A 23,441-nucleotide genomic window follows, 5' to 3' on the forward strand; every position below is an offset into this window, starting at 1 on the left:
CCAAAGAATACTTATCAAATTTGGTTTTTTGACAGCTCTCAAAGTTAAGGGTGACCCAAAGTATCCCTCCCAAAAGTTAATATAAGAGCGTCAATGTACCCATATCCTTTGAAAGACAATGGAATCATATACTTAGCTACTGAAAGTGATAAAAAAAAGAAAGCAGAACCAAACAAATTTACAGAAATATATAATGCCTATTTGCGTCCTAGAGAAAATTTAACCATTATTGGTTTTTGACAATTACCAAATTTAAGGGTAGGCCAACATATTCCTCCAAAATTTTGAAAGGAATACGTCAGTGTCCTATGAAAAGGAATAAATCCCTGTACCAGAAATGCTGTAAGTCAGTGGGTCGTGGATCAAGTGGATCAAGATTTGTGTATAAGTCAGTGAGTCATGAGCCAATAGTATGTGACCCACTGTGATCCATTCTGATCCACCGACCCACCATGACCCACTGATCCATTCTACTCACTGGATTGTAGACAGCATCTTCTGAACAGTGGTGAATTTGTCTAAGTTTTACTTTCAAGGCCTCCATTTTTCTACCTTTTTCATTTGTTTCTATTTACTTACCTGAGATGAGTATATATAAGTGAAAAAAGAACTTTAAGCACTTTTGGATATTGCTATTGATATTTGTATTGTAATAGTAGGAATAGGACTTACTACTTGGCTTTTGAGATTGCCGAATTTTACACTTTTTCTTTCCTTTACGTTAGTCTACTTTACCTTGATTTGAGGCTTTAAATTTCATTCTATTTTCCAATGAGAAGTATCTGTAATTCAACAAGGAAATGATTATATATGATAATCAAACTGAAATTCATCGTAATTTGGCCCATGACAAACACTTTACCATTTTAAATCGTGAAGGTCAGGTCCAGCGGTATTGTAGGAGAGCGGTGCTTGAGCGATTGAGTGGTGATCGAGTGTTGTAGAAATTCAAACTCCAATTACTGATAATTTCACAGTAATCACATTAATTTCACAGTCACTTGTTTTATTACGAGTGCAAAGTCTTTAGTCAATGGAGAGAAGAGCATGGATTATGGGTCAGAGTTGATGAGAATCCGTTTCGGTGGTTGATGGATCACGATGGGTGGTGGGTCAAGTTTTCATTGACCCACACCACTTCTGACCGGTACTCAACTATGTAACCATATGAAGTAATATAGCCTCATCAAAGAGGATAAAATAGGTCAGAAACTTCCGAAATTTGAAATTCTGATGATTTACCCATGAAAGGGAACAAAATGGATCACTCAAACTTACAGTCGTATATACCCCGTTTCAAACTTACAGCCGTTTGATTTTTTTAAAATTTGGTAACAAAAAGTTTAAGGAATGTGGTCTTATGTTTCCTCCGTTAATTTAAAAGGAAAGCTAAGGTACCCCTGGCAAAATTTAGAAGGTATTTATTTATTTATTGTATATTGAACACAACGTCATACCACAATATCTGGTCATGTGGCGTTTGTTAGCCAATTAGAGCCGACTTCGGGCCAAACCGCGCATAAAACAGTTAGTATTACTGGCACCATAACGCTTTGGTACGATTCCAATGGTGCCACGAACATGCAAAATGGACCGTGATAACTGGAAACGTGTTATATGGTCGGATGAGTCGTCATTCACCATACTTCAAACCATGTGTCGTGTTTTAGTGTGGTGGACCCAAAGACGGGCGCCCATTCACAAAGCTGGAACTGTTGTGACATGGTTTGAGGAACATTAGGACGAAGTTGAACAGCTCATCTGGTCCGCTCAATACCTGAACATAATTGAATAAGTGTAGCCCGTTTCGGAGACATGAATCCTGCGCACATTTCGGACTCTACTTTCTCTCACAGATTTGAATGATAGTGTAATATTCCATTTGGTATCATTCACGACTTGTATGGCTCCATTCCATCCATATCATATCAAAATTGCTTTGAGGGCGAATAGTAGTCCAACGCTTTTTTCAACTGTCTCTATTATGTTGTTAATCGTAAACTTACATATTTATAAAATTTGGAGAAGTCATATAGTACTTATAAAATTTTATTAAATGAACCACCAATTACTTTCAAGATCTTTCAGACTATATGGAACTTTGAGAACTCGGCAATGGTCATCTCACAAATCAGGCATCCAATAATAATTGCTATTTTGAGGCTAAGATTAAAGTCTAAAAATATATATTATACCACTCATATTTCTCTTACTACTATAGGCTAATTGTACGATGTTTCTCGAGTATAATAGGGAAAACGTTCAAAGGTGCGATATATACCAATTTACAGGCTTGGTTAAACTAAATAAAGTGACGATACTTTCATTATGCTGGAACAAATGATTCATTTATTTATACACTATGTATGTATATAAAACATATGACACTAAGTGGGCACATTGTGATTTAATGCATATGCCAGCAGCTAGGGTATTTTTCAGAGTATCACGTTGTATTTATCTTCACCTAACGGTCACACTCATACTGCTTGTAATATACGTATTTCTTAAGTTTCTTAGTTCAATTTGAAGCGTAGTCTGTTATATCAATACTTTAACATCGCCCGAAGAATCAACAAAATTTATAATTTTAATTAAACTTTTTCAGCATGGAAATCAATCTATAGGAAGATTGCGACTTGGTTTATTATATTAATCTGCAGAGATAAACTGATTTACAAAAGTCATGTGTTTAACTGATAAGTACTGTTGCTGCGGCTCTTTTCATTTTTTTAAAACTCCTAAATTCTTGAATTCTTATTACGATCACCTTATGCAACAAACAATAAATAAAAGTCCATAGTTCATGGAAACATTTCTCAAGGTTAAAAGAAAAAATGATTTACTCTCACAAAATATTTATTTCGTAAATTATTACTTTATATATCAACATGTTACACCTTCAGGTAAACAAAGGACTTAGTCTCATATGACACAAGCGTCAACTAGAAGATAAAGTCCTGGCATAAGGTAAAGATGCAACTTGCTATGAATATGGAAGACTTAATTACCAGAAGTTACACAACTTAACGAAGAATAAATATTATCATAAACTTCATTTATTTGAGTTTCACTCCATCACGATCTCTGTCACCGAAGATAAAATGTAAACTATTTCTGTATTTGTAGCAAAGTTCAAGTTTGTAAATCAAATCACATTCCTAATTAAAACAGGATGAAACGATTAAGTTATTTTTAAATTAGAGCAAAGTCTGACGAATGATTCATGAGATAATCCATACACAGTTAAACTGGTAGAACGTTTTTCATTAAGTAAAATATCGCCCTTATTCTTGGAATTTGATCTCTGATAATTTCATCTTTTTTTTCTTGTTTTTGGGGTTTCCATGCCTTATTGATGTTGTTTAAATATTAATCATTCAATAATTTGGAAATTGTTTCCATAATATTTTGTAATTGTAAAATTTTGCCGAAAAGCACTGAATTTTACTACATATTATTCAGAAAAATACTTGGATACTAACGGAAGTTACTTAACCAAGGGGCACGTTTTTTTTATATTTTGCTTTATTTGAATACGAGGAACAGTCAAAAAGTCCTTGGAATTTCATTCTATTTATTACCACAATATAGGTGCACATTCACTTAATAGTTTTGAAAATAGGCTTTTTGCAAACACACATACTTGTTCCACAGCTTCTACAATTGCTGAAAACACCGCTGAAAATCTTATTCTGGTATGTTCAGAAGTTCAGCAATCGTGTTGGTTTGGATATCTTCTACAGTAGTAAAATGGCTCGCAAAAACTAACATTCCCCTCCTCTACCAGCCTCCCTACTCACCGGTTTTAGCACAAACGGATTTCTGGCTCTTTTCCAAGATCAAAAAGGGCTTCAAAGATAACCGTTTTGACACCTTTTCTGCCTCACACAGTACAATACACCACAAGTAGCATTTTATGTGTATTATTAGTCTCTATTATTAGGGATGCGTACGAGACAAGATTTGTGGCTGTCTCTTCTCGAAAATGTGCTGTAAAAGTGATGTATCGACTCGAAAAATGTATATTTCTCTATTGGAAGAGCCGTGTCTCGACTCGAATTTTGTCAGGAAAATCCTGTCTCGACTCGTCTCATGCGCATCCCTATCTATTATTCAAGGACTCACAAGATAGATTTTTCTTCCTTCCAAAGGCTTCTTTCACCATTCCTTCTTTGCTTTAACTTCACGTTTACACTTCCTATCATCATTAAGGAATCGAAAACTTCTATTTTCTCGCCTTCCACTACTATAGTTGACACCGATCTCTTCGTTCCAATCATCCTAGCTTTTGTCTAACGTTTATTTTAATCCCATATTCTTGACCGCAAGTTTTCTAACATCTTATCTAGTTTCTTTTCAGATTCCGCAACAAGCTTCACATCATCTGCAAACCGTATACGCCTAATCATTCTACCTCCTACCGAAATGGCACATTCATTGTGTAGGCTCTTTTTCACTATCTCTACTACATAAGTAATGTTGGCGAAAGGCAATGTCTCTATCGAACTCCCTTAGAACTGCATGATCATCTGTTGTGTCCTTCCTTATTCTAATACTCACTTGTTGGTTCATATACAAGTTTCTTTTGAGTCTTCGATCTTTTCATTCCAACTCAATCTTCTTCAGAACTCCAAACAACAATTAAGAGTTCACACAGTCAAAAGCCTTTTCTAGGTCAGTAAATACAACATACACCTCTTTCCCTTTTTCTATAAACCTTTCACCGATCACCCTTAATAAACCAATTGTCTCTTGTGGTCTTGCCTTCCCAAACTATTCCTCCTCAACTTCTTCATTTGTTTTTCCATTCAACTTTCTGTTCAGTATTCGAAACATAATTTTTGCTGCATGGAATATGATACTAATGTGATAGTTCTATAGTCTTCACATCTATCTGGGTTCGTTTTTTTAGCTAACGGTAAATTGGTCACCTTCAGGAAATCCTTTGGTGCCTTTCTTGTTTCATATATTTCACTACGGAATCGGAACAATTCTTTCTTGCCCTTGGCACCCATATCCTTCATGAATTCAATTGGTATATTGGCTTATATTTATCGCGGTTACCTTTCCATTTATAATCTCGAATATAGATTTTCCAAACTCATCTCAAAGAATACTAAACCCTTTACCATCTTCTTGTACATTTTCTACTTCGATATCTAACCCAAGTGGTCTATCCCTACTCTTATACAACTCCTCAACATATTCTTTCCATCTTCCTAAGACTTAACTCCGCCCATTGATTATCTTCCCATTCTTATTTTCTACTGCTATTGTAATAACCCATGTTTCCTTCGAAGTTCCATAGATTTCACCTCCTTGTACATTTCCTCATATTTCCCAACTCTTTCTAATTTTTCTAATCCTCGCATTTTCTTTAATAAACCTTTTCCTTTGTTCTATTTGTTTCCCTTCGTAACTCGTTGTTTAACTTCCTGTACATCTTTTTGCTCTCTTCTGCTTTAACTTGTTTCCACGACCTCCTTTCCCTCGTTTTCTGCAACACATGTTCTGTTATGGTTTCTTAGTCGTTTTGTGTTCGCGGTAACCTGTTACTTCTTCTGCAACCTGTTGAGACCAAAGTTTTAATATGATTCCTACGTCTGCTATTACCTGCACCTATCCTTCCCCGTTTGAGTGCTTTTCTTCTAATTTTTCGAGAACGAAAACAAAATTCTTACTCCCTCAATTTTTAACTTTTCAGCACTCAACTTTTTGTTGCCTCCTTTTTTCTGACTACATTTTTCAACTGAATATGCACTTCAGTCAGCACGAGATTATGATCAGAGGAAATGTTGGCCTCGGAAAGGATCATGTGAGTAGTAGGATATATCCAATTCATTGAAACGAAATGATTCGATCATCCAGAAGAAGAATTGAATCTTTGTTTGGAGGAATGAAAAGGGAAAACCGATTAAGTTGGAATCATACAATTTACCGGAACTAAAGAATTTGATCCGGAGAAACGAATTTTGTTTGGAATGGATTGAAAGGAATCGATTCAAGAAAAAGTGCCAAACTTCTAATCACTAAAATCCACACTCGTTACCGCGCTCCAATAACTAGATAACTGTGGACGACACTGTGTGGTCCGTCAAGACCATGCACAAAAAAAAAAGTCATCTGATAATGTGATCAGATTGCACAATCTACTCCCCAATTGTTACTGTGTACGGTTTTTTCTATTTATCGCTTGCATACATCCATTATTGTAGTGATGGCATGCTCAGAACGCGCACCAATTTTGCGTTACGAAAAGTTATCTCTTAGATCTACCATGCTGGTTCGTCCGAACGTAGTCGTGGTATATTGTGCTATTCGATGTCAGCGAGGCATATTGATGCATGCCCATATGTTTGTCCACACTAAACTATCAGTCTGCTGCGCAAAACGCCCTGTTGCCGTCCTATTCTGAATAGCAAACTGAGGAGTAGCATACTAAGCCAACACATACGATGAAATTGTAGTCGTTCTGTCGTGTAGTCCCGTACACGCTCTGAGAGTTTGGACACATTTCAGTCAGTCATTGTTGGAGTTGCGCTTTTCGAAAGCAGTAGTGTACAGTATTAGTCCACAAAATTTTAAAATTGATGCAATTTTTGTAAAAAATTATTTAACGAAATATAATACTAAAATATCTTTAACTCATTGATTTTGTTTTTCTTTCTTTTTCAGGCTACGGACACATTGCACCTAAAACCCACTGGGGAAAGGTAGTGACAATTTTCTATGCCATTTTGGGAATCCCTTTAATGCTTCTTTGTTTATCTAACATTGGTGACATCATGGCTCACTCTTTCCGATTCCTCTATTGGAAAGTATTCTGCTACGTTTGCACGAGAAAGCCAAAGAAATCAAAAAGAGGACGCAGTATGAGAGGGACTATTAGACATTCTGGGTAAGACAACTATTTAATCTATTTTCATTCACGAGTATTATACGTTTCCTTAGTTGATAGTAAAAGCATGGCTATTGATATAATAAAGTATATTCGTAACGTAAAAATTAGTTAGATTAACAAATTACTCGGTGCAATTTTTTAGTGTTTAGCATAAAATGAGATATCAAAACATGATAATTGCTAGGAGATTCGAGTTTGATATCCAGCGGGAGCTTATGTGGTTCGAATCCCACGTTAAGCTATAGTCCAATTCTCACGTAGCTCGTTGCTGAAAGGGACATTAAACTCAAATTCAACCATGTAACGTGATAAATGTTCAAAATCACGTCAACAAACTAGTCAGAAGTTTCTAAAATATGTCCACAGCATGAATCTGGCCTTTCAATCACCAGTGCTATCATACAAGGCAAATTGAGAAATAGTACATTTTAACAGAATATGTCATTGATCCATCCTGGATCCTATTTCTTGTGCAAATATTATACAAAATTGCCAGGAAACCCTCATTAATAATAATAATAATAATAATAATAATAATAATAATAATAATAATAATAATAATAATATATTTTTAATTTGACGTTTCACGATTATACTCTTTACGCTAAAGGAGACAGGTGATGAATGATAGTAATAATTGTGAAATTACATTTTTGTCCTCTCCCACCTAGAATCAAACCCGGAACCACTTGCACCAATAATAATAATAATAATAATAATAATAATAATAATAATAATAATAATAATAATAATAATAATAATAATAATAATAATAATTTATTTTAAAAAGTATTGGATTAGAAAGAAGAGCGAAGCAAATTATCATCTTTTATTTTAAGACAAATTTTTAAAAATACACTCAGATATTCTTACGGTATATACATAAATACACTACGTAACGACATATACTTTATTTTCTACTTTTTAGAATTATTTTTTACAATATTCTCCGTCTCTTTAAATTCACCATAAACATATTTAATACTATGTTTATAACTGAATTTTAAAATCTATTATTATTGCCATTTTCAGTTTCTCTATACTATCAATAATTTCCTAAGTGTAAATTCAAAAGAATTATATTATTACCTAAATATCAAGATCTTTTAATGAAAGCGAAATAATAGATACCATTCCTTTTTCTTTAAAAGAAGGTAAAGTATTACAAATCATACTTTCATAATTTCAAAATTTTATAAAGATTATAGAATTTAACATTTTACGTTGTACAGTACAAGTATTTACAATAACATGATCTGTAATCTGAGCATTCTGAAATATATTATTGTCCCAATCCAAGCGTTGCTGACTAATATGTATTTTTGGCCAAAAAAATTGACAGTACGGACTTCAGTTACGGACTAAGAACATTATCTAGTATTCTGATAAGCATTCAGTGTCTTAACTGATAAATAAAACTAGTAAAGATTTATATTCGATTTTACAACCTATTAATATGAGATGAAGGTAAAATACATATTGAAAGCTTATCAGAAATTCCTAAATCTAATGTGTAGGTCATTAGTAAGAACCATCTCAAAAATATTGACTACTTTCAATCACGGTATACTTTGGAATCGTATCTCTCCCTACATCATATCACTATTGAGTTTTAGAAAGTGCATAATACTTGGTGTAAGCTAATGGGCTTCCTGTAAACAAGTATATACATTCCCTTAATCCATTAGTTAGCTTATTATATGGAAATTGTTAATTTACATGTGCCAGGAAGAAGAAAATCAAGGAAATTTATGAAAGAAATATTCGATCCTAGGATCTGATCCTACTAACAATATGGTTGTTTAATCATGTCCTTTGTTTCACGCATGTATTTTGACATAGTGTTCACTGACATCATCTTCAATTGTGAAATGGGATATTTTGGTTTTCCAAATCTGGTTGAGAAGTGATGCTGAAGTAGCATTAGTACGATTTCCATTAGTGACTCCTTTATTATATTTTAGTAGCCAATATAATATTGCCAAAGGATAACAAAATGAGACAAAACTTTATATGAATTCAGTTTGGGAAATAGTAGGTTTAAGAAATACTATAGCAATTACATGTATTTAGTCAACCTTTAAAGAAATATCAAGTGCATGGATTTAGCTTATAAATTCGAATCAACATTTAACAATTATGTGATAGACATGATCAGACAAGTAAACCTTGCCTTTGGTAACTTGTTTAGAAAGTCGTCTCTTTTCAAACATATAATTCATATATAAGGCTACATAAAACTAACCATACCAAAATTAGGATATACAAATGTAGTTTCGTTAAAGATTAGTATGTGGTAAAACAAATTAAGACAATATAAAAAACGAGTTAAGAAACATTAACCACATACTTGTATTATCATTTACATTAGTGTCAATATTATTGTGATGGGAAAGAGAGATTGAATTAGAGATTTCTGTCACTGAGAAGAGAAGACATTAAACCTTTAGGTTTTATTCTTTAAAAAAAGTAAATCATATATTCTTTTTATAATAAATAACTTCTTATTTAAAACACGAACACATTGCAATAAGAGAAGTAAACATTTTCAAGTCGATTCTGTTAATAGTCCACAGAGGTTACTAAAAATATTCAACAATGGAAAAATCTATTATTAAAAGTGATTAGTGCTATAAGAGTAGTTATAAATGTATTTTGTGCTACGTCTACTAAATATAATATTTACGTACAAATCTCAAATTGTATACTTCATTTCTATGCTTAAAAAAATACAGTATTTTAAACAATATCAAATGTCTTGTGTATTTTAGTGGTGTACTTTGCTAACAGTGATTCTGGCACTTTAAACATATAATAAAATTATTGTTGTTATTATTATTACAAGAATTATTATTAAGTAATGAAGTTAGAAAAGTACATGAATCGTGAACTCAGATATACTATCATGAGGTTCGTCATTTGGTATCACCACGTTATCCATCACATCATCCGTTATATATATATATATATATATATATATATATATATATATATATATATATATATATATATATATATATATATATATATATATATATACTGCATTATTATATGTATATTGTCTGCACATTATGCACTACAAAAATTATACGATGTAAATCCGAAACTATAACTTATCATCCGTGATCCAGTCCAAATTATTGTAGAGCAATGAGGAATCTTTGATAATAGCAAATTACGTATATAAAGTCGGATTTGCATTTTACTTCACTGCACACTTTTACTATTTAAACGTTGTCATTCTGGTTATGACAAGTGCTACTTTAAGATATTGCAACTATAATGTGGGCAAAGGGTCATAACTGCGGCAAGCAATTATTTCTATTAGTTATTTATAAATCATGCATCCATGAAAACTCATTCTTAATTCTTTTATTGTAAATATTTTGAAAATGTACTCTATATCTAATTAGCTAATCATTGAAAGCTTTTGCAGCCTACTTCATACCACAACCTCGTTTTATCTCATCTTCTTGTCAGCGATTTTCATAAATAATTTCCAGTTCGTAATAAGCTTTTTGATTATTGCTGCTTATCGATAGTGAAGCCCAGTGAAATCACAGCAGGATCATGTTTCATACTAACCTCCATTTTGAATTGTATTTCAATATCCAGTTTTTGTTGTATTGGAAATTTCTTTTTATTTCAATATGCAATTTTTCACCAGTTTCACAGGTCTTTTAATTAAATCGTTTTAATTTATTTGTTTACTGCATTTCATAAGTGTGCACAGAGAAAAATCCGTTCTCCGGACAGCGGTATATTGTACAAATTTACGGTATCCTCTTGCTCACTATAGAAATCAATACGGAGCATACGTTATCCGTATGCTACATAAGCACTGCCCTTAGATGTTACATCATGCCGTTGCAGGATGTCTGACATTTAACAGTTTTCCGTATATCACATGCATATACTTTTGTTACCTTCGTCAGCTATATGTTATATACGTCCATTTGTATGTGAGATCCTGACCGCCTACATTGTTTCATACGAAAAGTACGTATGGATGGAACACTTATACAGAAAGTATTATAAAACATGCTTTTTCAGTTATACGTCTACTGTACGTTAAGTCCAAAAACTACAGGAATTACGCATGTAACCTATCTTTTTAAGTATGCCACCTACAATTTTTTTTCTCAGTGTGGAAATAAAAATAAAACTATCAAAATAAAAAATTCAAAATAATCTTTAAAACTACTTGTTACATTTATCCTTTTCACCTCCCTTTGCAACCCCTTTAAAAGTCCCGAGTCCCAAATTAAGAAATCCCTCTATAAACGGTTTCTTCAATCGGGAGAAAATATCAAAATCAAACGTGCTTATATCTGAGTTGCATGAGGGATATTCAAAAACCTTCATCATGCTTCACAAATAGACGAACTGCTTCAAACTATTGCCGTTTTCTCCACAAAGTAGAACGAAGACGATGCTCTAAAAACTGTCTGTAGTACGCAGCATTTACTGTCAGGCCTGGAGAAACATAATTATGCACAATAGAGGATTTCACTTCAAGATGCTACTGTCACTTTACAACCGTCACTGAATTTCCAATAAGTATTTATTTTCCGTTTATTGTTAATGCGATACAAATAATTGTGGTATGAGAGGAGCTTACTTACTGTACAAATCACATAGGTAGGACTTACGAGGAAACGGTCTCAAGTGTAAACAACCGATTTGGCTGGAGCCCGGATATGTGGTACAGGAGACCAAATGAGGAGAAACGTATTTTGGCGTTTGGGCCCATACGCAGAAATTTCCGAAATACGGGGCCCCAAAATGCCCTTACATGCTATAAGTAGGAAGCGAATGACGTTACTTGTACACAACCGATTTGGCTGGGGTCCGGATATGTGCTAAGGGAGACCAAAGTAGGAGACACGTATTCTGGCGTTCGGGCCCATACGCAGAAATTTCCGAAATACGGGGCCCCAAAATGCCCTTACATGCTATAAGTAGGAAGCGAATGACGTTACTTGTACACAACCGATTTGGCTGGGGTCCGGATATGTGCTAAGGGAGACCAAAGTAGGAGACACGTATTCTGGCGTTCGGGCCCATACGCAGAAATTTCCGAAATACGGGGCCCCAAAGTGCCCTTACATGCTATAACTAGGAAGCGAATGACGTTACTTGTACACAACCGATTTGGCTGGGTTTTGGATATGTGTTACGGGAGACCAAAGTAGCAAGTTATAGCATGAAGGGCAACTTTGGGGCCCCGTATTGCGGAAATTTCTACGTATGGACAAAAAACGCCAAAATACGTGTCTCCTACTTTGGTCTCCCGTAACACATATCCGGATCCCAGCCAAATCGGTTGTGTACAAGTAACGTCATTCGCTTCCTACTTATAGCATGTAAGGGCATTTTGGGGCCCCGTATTTCGGAAATTTCTGCGTATGGGCCCAAACGCCAAAATACGTTTCTCCTCATTTGGTCTCCTGTACCACATATCCGGGCTCCAGCCAAATCGGTTGTTTACACTTGAGACCGTTTCCTCGTAAGTCCTACCTATGTGATTTGTACAGTAAGTAAGCTCCTCTCATACCACAATTATTTGTATCGCATTAACAATAAACGGAAAATAAATACTTATTGGAAATTCAGTGACGGTTGTAAAGTGACAGTAGCATCTTGAAGTGAAATCCTCTATTGTGCATAATTATGTTTCTCCAGGCCTGACAGTAAATGCTGCGTACTACAGACAGTTTTTAGAGCATCGTCTTCGTTCTACTTTGTGGAGAAAACGGCAATAGTTTGAAGCAGTTCGTCTATTTGTGAAGCATGATGAAGGTTTTTGAATATCCCTCATGCAACTCAGATATAAGCACGTTTGATTTTGATATTTTCTCCCGATTGAAGAAACCGTTTATAGAGGGATTTCTTAATTTGGGACTCGGGACTTTTAAAGGGGTTGCAAAGGGAGGTGAAAAGGATAAATGTAACAAGTAGTTTTAAAGATTATTTTGAATTTTTTATTTTGATAGTTTTATTTTTATTTCCACACTTATGAAATGCAGTAAACAAATAAATTAAAACGATTTAATTAAAAGACCTGTGAAACTGGTGAAAAATTGCATATTGAAATAAAAAGAAATTTCCAATACAACAAAAACTGGATATTGAAATACAATTCAAAATGGAGGTTAGTATGAAACATGATCCTGCTGTGATTTCACTGGGCTTCACTATCGATAAGCAGCAATAATCAAAAAGCTTATTACGAACTGGAAATTATTTATGAAAATCGCTGACAAGAAGATGAGATAAAACGAGGTTGTGGTATGAAGTAGGCTGCAAAAGCTTTCAATGATTAGCTAATTAGATATAGAGTACATTTTCAAAATATTTACAATAAAAGAATTAAGAATGAGTTTTCATGGATGCATGATTTATAAATAACTAATGGAAATAATTGCTTGCCGCCGTAAGTATATTTATACTGTAAAGAAACAAAAGCAATACATAAACAGAAACATGGTTAATTAGTGCAATATTAACACTAGATTATTATTTAATAAATAGCATCAACCACTTTTGTACGTATAATATCCAAAGCTTTGGTTCTCCAAAGCTCATCTTAACTCAAGTAAATAGTATGTAATGATGTGTTTTAACCTATATATATGCACAGGGTGTCCCAAAAGTAATGGTGAAAAATGAAACCACAGGTTCCTGGCACCAAAACCAGCCAGCATATATATTGGCGTATATATATGCATTAAACCAGCCTGAATCTTTTTAAACTTGATCCAAGTTTAAAGCTATTTATTTTTAAGGTCTTGGTTCATAATTATATTATTACTTTTATATCACTTAGCTATACTGGATTTATAATTAAAATTATAATTATGGAATGATTTACATTTATACATCTAAAAATATCAACCAATATTTACCACTGTCATTATTCAATAAAATATCATGCATATGTATACATGAGTGACGGAGAGTGAACCTACCCAAAATTGAAATCCTAAAGCTACACCTGTGAGAAAGTTAATACGATATTATCAAAAGATTCGTAGATAGGCTGTGTTATACATCTCAGTTGAATCTAATGTTAAATTATTGGATTCTGAACCAGTTACACTGATTCTCCTGTAACTTTAAGAAAAATTGACATTTTAAGCACAATTTTGTTAAGTGAATTCTACCGCTATTCGATTGTTTATCTTCCAAGTAATATTTTCCCCTATTCTTCCTAGAAAAAAAATCAGATCATACTTTCCAAATTCCCCTTCAAATTGTAAGATGAAGTGGTAACAAGGTAAAACAGGGAGTGTTGCTACCCCTTAAATAAGAGTTTAATATCGTTGTCATGATAACACTCCCAGATCATGGGCGCCCGGCCCCCTGGGTCACGAAAATGTATACATAATACAGCAAACCACGTATATTAAATACCAGAAATACTAAATGTAATATAGCAACCATGGATATAGGTCCCTCTAGAAACTTTTCTTCGGGCGCCCCTGCCCAAGAGAGTTTTAAAAAGATCGAAAGCTTGTGTAAGACGAAACAAGAAGGCTAATTAATGATGAAGACTTTTCTTGCGTGTTTATAATAGTGTTCATATATTATCGCATATTATTATTTGTGTGTGTGTGTGTGTGTTCAAACTTTGTTACGAATTTCCTGAAGACTGTGTTAGTCAGTATCAGAAAATTGCGTAGTTACAAAAGAGCCACAAATTGACGATTTTATTTGCTAAATGGTTTATTTATGACATAAAAAAGACTAAATGACTCAGAAAACAAATTAATTTTTGTTAAATTTTACTTCTCTCTTTTTTTTATTATTTTATTCTTTGTTTTAAATACTAAGATTTTTTTCTTTTTTCTTTCAAACTTCTGTTTTATTTTGCTCTTTTTATTTTTTGTTTTTCCTTTCTTTCTTTTTTTCCCCCTTACACAGAGGACGTTACCAGGGACGTTCCCGTCCAGCATCATTCAGACGATCAGCCAGAACGTCTCAGAGATCCGCCGATAGTGCTCTGGGCCTCTCTGATAGTGTTATGACAAGATCTTCGTATTCTGATACAGATTACAGGTACGTTATTCACCCCCTTGAATCCCAAGTACCCGCTTTCATCTCACCATTCGATTTTTCACATCCTTAGCTAAATTACGATTTCTACGATGATTTACCATTTTGTGATTTTCCTGAAGTTAATAGTATTAAAACCTTGGTTATTATACCCTGCGAATGTAAGATTACAATCATACCTCTTGATTCCGAATAAAGACACATATTACAATCGACTAACCTTGTCTTCTCCGCTCCCTTGTGGATATATAATTATCACAACGGTTTCTGGAAGCTCAGTCAATATTGCAAGCACAAATTTCTTGAAACCGAAATAAGAAAATGTTGGGATGAACATACCATAATCAGATGTCGTTCGCCTTGCCCTACAGTCAGTTGGTCGGCAGGTCATTTATGCAACAGTTTCGACATTGGTGTAACTACAACATTTTGTTAGAAAGGCCATAGACCTTTACTTCTGAAAATTTCTTGCAATTTTCGGAAGAAATTTTTATTCTTTTTACATTACATTCTGATCCCCCTATGGCTGGTGACTCCCTCCCTATTTTAGTTCTCACCTTTTCAAATTATTTTCTATATTACAGTTTTATAGAGTCTTTACTGTTACAATGTTGAGTAAAACGAACAAATTCGTACACTTACCTATATCATCATTTACTTTAGAATTTCATTTCTCATCAATACAAATAGATACAAATAGATATTCATTTCTCATCAAGACAAATCAATACAAATCCATGTAACGCCATGTTGTAATTTAGCCATTTTAAAAATAAATGTAAATACATAAATTGCAGTTGTGAACCGAGATTCAATTCCCGGTGGGATTCAGGAAAAGTTAATTACTTAATTACCGTCTCCTTTAGCCTAAAGGACGAAATGGTGGATCGTTAAAGTAAAAGTTTTATTTCTTTTCATTTTTAACTTGCAATTGGCTACATATTTTTATACAGTCTTTCATGAAGTATGATATACAGTAATAGCTAAAACAAGGAAGTACATATCCTGTATAAAGATTACGTAACTTTCTGCATTTTGCACCCTTTTTTTTCAAGAAAAATAGTTAATAAAGTGTTCGTTGTGCTGTTACATTGAGTCTCAATGTTAAACAGGGCTAAGTTTAAAAATTATATCTTTTATAATTGTAGTTCTCAGTCATGTTTGGATGCGTTGCTCCCACATGCTACTGAGATCACAGTCAGTCCTATAGCAACTTGAAGTACTTTATTTGAGATTGAAGTGAATTCCTTCGGGATCCCTGCGTTAGGATTCCTCAACTGATCTCCACGCTCTTATTTCTCAAAATATTCTTAATAATCACATTTGAGGCTGTGGTCCAATGGTGTTATAGAGAGCCTAGCCCCCCTTCTCATTTCTTTCTAGTTACGCCTATGAGTTTCAACCTTGTACTCCTACTCTCAGTTTTACTTCTTTCGTAGGGGTTACGTTGGCAACTGAATTAGCTGACAAATGATCGGCAAAGTGCCCAATTACAAAGGGCTAACGTTGATAGTTGGCCACCCTAATGTTTGCCACTGTTTGGCCTACTAACTATTCTGATAGGGTAGTTACTCTAAAAGAAATTAACATTTGCCATAAATGATAGAATAGAAAATACATTCATATTTCTAGTCATTTATCGTAAAGACTGCACACCAGTCACCATAAATGTTCGAAAAATCTCTGCTTATAACCACGTAGTGTATATTTTACTGTTTAGTATGGTGATAGCGGACCCATTACCTTTATTTCTTAAGATTACCCCATACACAACACTAATCGTGAATACTGCAGTTGCTAAGGTCTGTTAAGTAACCGAGGGATTAGCACATGTACTTTCTGTCCTTGTGAATTCGAGTTCGATTTCTGGTTATGGAACGTGTTTTTGAATTATCATTTATTAATTGTTATTGGCTACAAACAATTATGACAATTTCCTTTACAGTGTTTTCATATTTTGTGACTGAGCAATTACATTAATGTCTTATTTACTGATTATATTAGTTAATAATACTCCGTGCTATTATACTCAATACAATATTAGTTAACAGATACTACAATATGTGCTCATATTTGGAAATGCTTTTAGTATGTGTGGTCCCGGCTTAAGTCACCAGTGGAGTAACTAGCCTCGGGTACAAAGCCAAGTGATTCTGATCTCCTTTTGAACTTACAAGGAACATATAGGACAGATCCGAAATAATATAAGATAGCACATTAATGTCTACTTGCACGCAAATTCAAATTCTTTCAAATATTTATGGTAAATTTCGATATGCAGCACTGTACAATAAAATGTCAGAACCATGAAACATATTCTTCTCGTCCATACGTTTATTTCTTTCACTGCAAACTAGCAGTAAAATGAAAGACGAATAAACAGAGTGATTCTTTTAAAACTCATGGATTTCATTTGGGTCTAGAATTTCTAACTGAGGTCCGATTATCATGAGGTTTGTGGCAAATGATCAAGTAAGGATGGAAGATTTATGGGACTATGTTTACTGGTTTAAATTCATCCGAGGTAATATCGGCCACACCTCAAGAAAAACAGCAAATATTCGTCAGTGTACCTTGCAATTGGAATGAGGTTTTGGATTTTTGAAGCGAAATTGCAGAATATAAATTAAGTGTTAGTGAGAATACAAATTAAGTGTTAGCGGTAACATCCAAAAATAATATGTTGAATAGCTTCAGTCGATTTCTTGCGACAAACAACGGAGAGATTTCTTGGGCGACCTAAGGAGTCAATAAATGACATTTTTCCCAAGAGCTGCCTACAGGGTTCGATGCTTCCCTGTCTCACTCACAAGCGATCCTGTTTCTTCCAATTTATTCACTAGCGACCACAGGTATATTGTGGCAAATTTGAGGCAGAAAGTGAGGCAATTTTTTTCTAAATGACCCTCGTGAAGCAACAACAGATTATGTTTACCAAAAACTTTTAACGATAAACTCATGTTTCTCCAAAGAGTACACTATTCTCACTGTGTCCTGATTATACTCACACAGTAGCACAGAATTGTACAGCGCAATTCACAATACAACGGCCCAGTTTCCTATTTCTTTTTCTTATTAATCTTGGCGAGGTTTCCATGTACGAAGAAAACTCAAATCTTCACGCCGCACCGCACTTGATTCCAATTATAAGGTACATTGGCGAATATTTGCGATTTTTCTAGAGTTGTGGCTGATATTACCCCTGATGAATTTAAACCAGTAAACATGGTCCCATAAATCTCCCATCCTTCCTTGATCATTTGCCACAAACCACATGAAAATCGGACTTCTGTTAGAAATTCTAGACCCAAATGAAATCCATGAGTTTTTAAAAAAAATCACCCTGTACAATGATCATATAATTAGTATTTTTATCTTATTTTGGTACAAGGATTTATTGCCTGCAATATTGACAAACGACACACGATTCCATATTAATTTAATCAAAACCAATGTGCGATGATGGATAAAAATAGCTATTCTCTTTGAGACTTGCTGGAGAAATTTAACGTAACTATTCTCATTCTACACTACTAAGCTGTTGAAACCTCTATAGGAGAAAGCTTTGAAGCTGTAAATCCAACACTTTTGGCTTCGTGAATAAAAAAATAAAAAAATCTAACTAGTAAGATACCTTTTTGAGCAATGAGAAAAGGAATAGACAAACAAAGTTTGTTATATATATATATATATATATATATATATATATATATATATATACAGCAAGGCAAACGGGTGTTTCGTCTATTTAAGGTCATTATCAAACAAAATAAAGCAAACTTTCAGTCAATCAATCAACCATATAAAAAGTGGGTTGGACAAAATGTTACAAAACTGTGTCAGGCTATCTTGTTCCAACGAAAATAGAAAACGACGAAAGTTAAAAGGACTTATTTATTTTAAATATTATTTTAAAATATGACATGTTTAATACTGGTCAATTTATAGTCATTAGTTATAATCATGTTATATAGTTTTCTTTTTCTTTTCTTTTTATTTTCAGATATTATGATGATCCCGAGAGAGATTTGCCAATGGTAGGAACAGGACTTCAAAGAAATAGAACGTCTCAGCATTCGAGGTCATCGGACACAAATCTTCAGCTGCCAACGCCAAATTCTCCTTCGTACCAACACGCATCCCCACCAGCATCTGGAGGTGAAGATACTTCCAGAGTTCCAGTAATTCCAAACAAATACATTCTAGACAAAGAGGAAGGTTTTAACAAAGCACCGTCTTCCAATGCAAAACAAGACGATGCTGCTGGGACTCCACAATATGATCCTCGAGACTCACTGAAGGGCCGCGGTGCATATACCGAGTCCTTCTCCGCTCCACAAACACCAGTAACAAGTCGCCAAGCTTCTGGATTCAACAGGTACAATCGTCCCGGAAGTTCCAGACTAGCCAAACTTCGTGAGGATGAGTTTGACGATTTCGATTTTGAACTAGTGTATGATTATGAGGACGAACCTCAAGATAGAAATAGACCCGTCCCTATTTGGTTGTGTGTCTTTCTCGTAGTTAGCTATATTTTTGCTGGTGCCTATCTGTTTTCCAAATGGGAAGGGTGGAACTTCCTGGATTCGTCCTACTTCTGTTTCATCACTTTAACAACTATCGGTTTTGGTGATTTCGTTCCAGCTCAAAGAGTGAAAGACAATGCCGAAGTTAGTATAGCACTTTGCTCGTTGTATTTGCTGTTTGGTATTGCTCTGCTAGCCATGAGTTTTAATTTGGTGCAGGAGGAGGTGATCAACAATGTCAAGTCAGTGGCGAAGAAGCTCGGAATTATTAAAGATGATGAAGAAGACGAAGGAGATTAAAACTTGTTATGACACCCTTCAAAAAAAAATCGAACTCCGTCCGTTTGTTTCCTTCCTCTTGCAGACTTTTATATAGTTGTTAAGAGCCTGACATACTAAAAATAATACAAAATTTACCATTTTTCTTTTATTTGTTTATTCATAAGTGAAAGGAGATAATGAAATGCAACTTACCACGATCATAGATAATATTATTCTACAACATAAAATATGAACCTAAAGAATTTTCAGTGTTGCCATCCATATAAATTACAGTGTTGCCAGAAAAATAATAATTCCCCCAAAATCTAAGTTAAGGCAGCTACTAGAGGAACAAACTCAACTGCATTTGATTACGTGTTATGTTGTTTTGGTATCCTGTGAACTATTTTTTAAATAACATTATTACTTAATTTTAATAACTGTATGTTAAAACTATTTTGTTTATTACGAACTAAATGCAACTATTATTTAAAAAGTAATTCACAGGATTTCAAGACAACATGATACATAATCAAATGCAGTTGAGTTCGTTCCTCTAGTCGCTGTCTTAACTTAGATTTTGAGGGAATTGTTATTTTGGCAACACTGTTATTTCTACGGATGGTAATACTGAAAATTCTTCAGGTTCATATTTTTTGTTGTAGAATAACATTATCTATGATTGTGGTAAGTTGCATTTCATTATCTTCTTTCACGTATATGGATAAACAAGCAAAAGAAAAATGGTAAAATTTGTATTGTTCTTAGTATGGCAGACTCTTAAGTCAGTGCAACCGGGCTGGAACGGCTATCATTATAATCATATTACGAAAAGTGTATAATCAATGTTTTCATCAATCCACATCAGTAACCCTCATGTCTTTCAGGAACTGCTCTCTGGTGATACCCTAACTTATACGAATATGATCAAAATAAGTTAATTATTGACATCTTTTTTAAGTTTCGGGAACTGTATTTATAATCTTTTTTTTAGAACCAAGTGTGTTCTTTATTGATTTAATATTTATTTTTCCTTTTATTATAGCTTCCAAACTCATGTTCTTTTAACTACTCTTAAAACTAAGACTAAGACTCTTAAAACAAGAAAGAGTTGTACTACTTATTTAGGTGAATATACAGTCATATGTTTAAGAAAAGTGTTTTCGCAAATATTAAGTGAGATATACAGGAGGCTTACAAGGGAATCTTGAAAAAGACATGGTGTATATATTACATTTTTTGCTGTAATCCTTATGCCTTATAGAATAAAGAGGCCGATTGACAAAAGCAAGTGTTAATGATGGGGAACGGGAAATGATAGCATGAAAAAGAGGGAGAACTCCGAGAAAACCCACGCACACAAGTTTGCATATCACAAATACTACAACAAGGATGCAACAGAGAGTTCAACAGGGAGTTCAACAGCGATGCAACTTCATTTCACAGGTAAGCGATGTAACCCTGAGCCACTATTCTCCACTTATCTCATCTGCGGGTAAGAGTGCCAAGAGTCTTTAATATGTGGATTTGTTCATTATTTAAAACGTGGCTCTATTCACTGTCCATGGGAAATTCATAATCTTCATATCATATTCTTGGATTAAAACAAAAGTCGCAAAGTATTACATTTAAATCTCGAGATTAGATCTACACAGGAAAAAAATCCATTGTAAAAATAAGGAATGAGAAGTTATTTTGCATAATATATTTTTATACATGGCGTTCTCGAATATGCTTCAAATTTCGAATATCTTCATCTGGTCTTACATATGTCTGTATCACTATGGTTTGTAATGTTTATTCAAATGAACAACAATTTTAGAAGAAACACATACTGTAGTATTGTTAAAATTAAGCTCTAAATTCAATTATTTATTGAATTATTAAATTGTAAATGTTTTTCTAAAATAGTGTTTATAAAGTTTGAATATTATCAAGTTATGCTATAAAATATTCAAATTAAGTTGTAATTGTGATGTAGAAACAAATTATTATGAGGTTTCTGAGAGCAGAATAAATTATTTTGTAAATTAGTAATATTTAAATATTTACTTCCACAACCTTTTCTTGCTATTCTCAACTTTGTTAAATTTGATACAAGCTAAAAGAATTAGTTATTGTAATGTTTAGATTATCAAGTCTTAAATTATTCTATGGAGTCAGAAAAGAAATCAGTACCTTTTCTGAAAAATAGTTAAATGTCAATCCAGTATAATTGAGTATATATATATATATATATATATATATATATATATATATATATATATATATATATATATATATATATATATATATATATATATATATATATATATATAAGTCTACATTGAGCTATATTAAAGGCCAACATTTTATTGATATTGATTATAATGTACAACTGACAACAAAATAGTAAAATCCCTTCATATTTGCTCTCCAATAGTTTTCGAACTTTTGAATTTATTTGAATATAGTTTTACTTAGCATAGAAAGAACGAATTACAATTGTATATACAGGGTGAACTAAAAAAAAACAATTATCCCCTACCTATGTGAGACATGACTGCTGACCCTCTACGTGTTTCATTAGAGAACTGTCGCATGTTTCATTGTAAGTATATCTCACTGTTTTATAGTTTGTATTTAATGTATTAAGTAATGACGACAGGATGAAACGCTATAACATATATGAGCGATTGGTCAACGTTTTCCAGACAAACCCCTTGCGTGGAAAAGTAATATCTTTCTGATGTGTGTGTGACATACGGCACTGCAAAAACGAAAAACGTTTACCTGAAGAGTAAAGAAAATCTTCACTTCTTTGAAGAGTTGGAACGGGAAACCTCCAATTGCAATAATTCGGACTGTCTGTGAATATCTGTACAGTTCATTTCTTGAAAAGTGCTGTTAGCCACGTAACTTACCTAAGCATGTTACAAGACTCGTTTGACTCTAAAGTGCAAGCAGAAGGACTTATCAATGGAGTATGGTTTCAACAAGATGAAGCACTGGCACGTTATTCGCATGCCATGAGAGAAAAATATAAATGAAGTTCTTGTCAACAGATAGATTGACCGGGAGTCATCACAGTTGCCAGCACTTCTGGATTGGTCTCCCAAAAGTTTCAATCTGTCGTTGTATGACAAAACATTGTGGGAATATATCAAACAGAAAGTTGCCAGCACTTGTTGCCACACAACTGACGTAAAGAAGCCGCTCGAAATACATTTGCTATAATCACTTTAGTAATGCCGTGGAGAATTTCGCACCATACCTAAAGGATTAATTCTGCTGTTAAAATGACGGTCTAAACACAAACATTTTAAAACAAAATGTTGTTTATAGCCTTCTGATGTAGCCTCCTCAGATAACAAGAATTTTTTCCTGTTACTTCATTTGCTTCTGGGATCATTTCTCAAAATTATATTTGAAACAGTTAATATATATGCAAAAACAATCTAAAAGCGCACATCGCATTGTATTGTACGAAAGGATGAGATAGAGAAGTCACCAGAATAGTGATTTTACTATTGGTTAGAAGTTGGTAACGTTAATGTGCACTATTTCTGACTATTTTGTTTGTCTTACATAGTGACATTTATAAACATTCTAAAATTATCTATCTAACTATATATATGATATATATTTGCGGAAAAGGACAGCAGTGTGAGTAAATCAATCCATATCATTCGGAACTATAAAAGATATATCTT

General features: G+C 33.7%; 1 protein-coding gene across 2 annotated transcripts in view; it reads left to right on the forward strand.

The window, feature by feature from the left end:
* galene (potassium two pore domain channel subfamily K member galene) overlaps positions 1–21,882 on the forward strand; it is a 222,863-nt gene extending 200,981 nt beyond the window's left edge. The window contains exons 2-4 of one of the 2 annotated variants that reach the window (XM_081768853.1): positions 6,679–6,901; positions 14,831–14,965; positions 18,966–21,881. In XM_081768853.1, coding sequence (XP_081624979.1) covers positions 6,679–6,901; positions 14,831–14,965; positions 18,966–19,788 — 1,181 coding nt within the window. In that variant the 3' untranslated portion in view covers positions 19,789–21,881. Of the gene's footprint in view, positions 1–6,678; positions 6,902–14,830; positions 14,966–18,965 lie in introns of both variants that reach the window. The other variant, XM_081768854.1, reaches the window with a different exon arrangement.
* Positions 21,883–23,441: the final 1,559 nt, after the last annotated feature.

The sequence above is a fragment of the Thermobia domestica genome, chromosome 8 (genome assembly GCF_964235325.1).
Source record: "Thermobia domestica chromosome 8, izTheDome1.hap1.1, whole genome shotgun sequence".
Taxonomy (NCBI): domain Eukaryota; kingdom Metazoa; phylum Arthropoda; class Insecta; order Zygentoma; family Lepismatidae; genus Thermobia; species Thermobia domestica.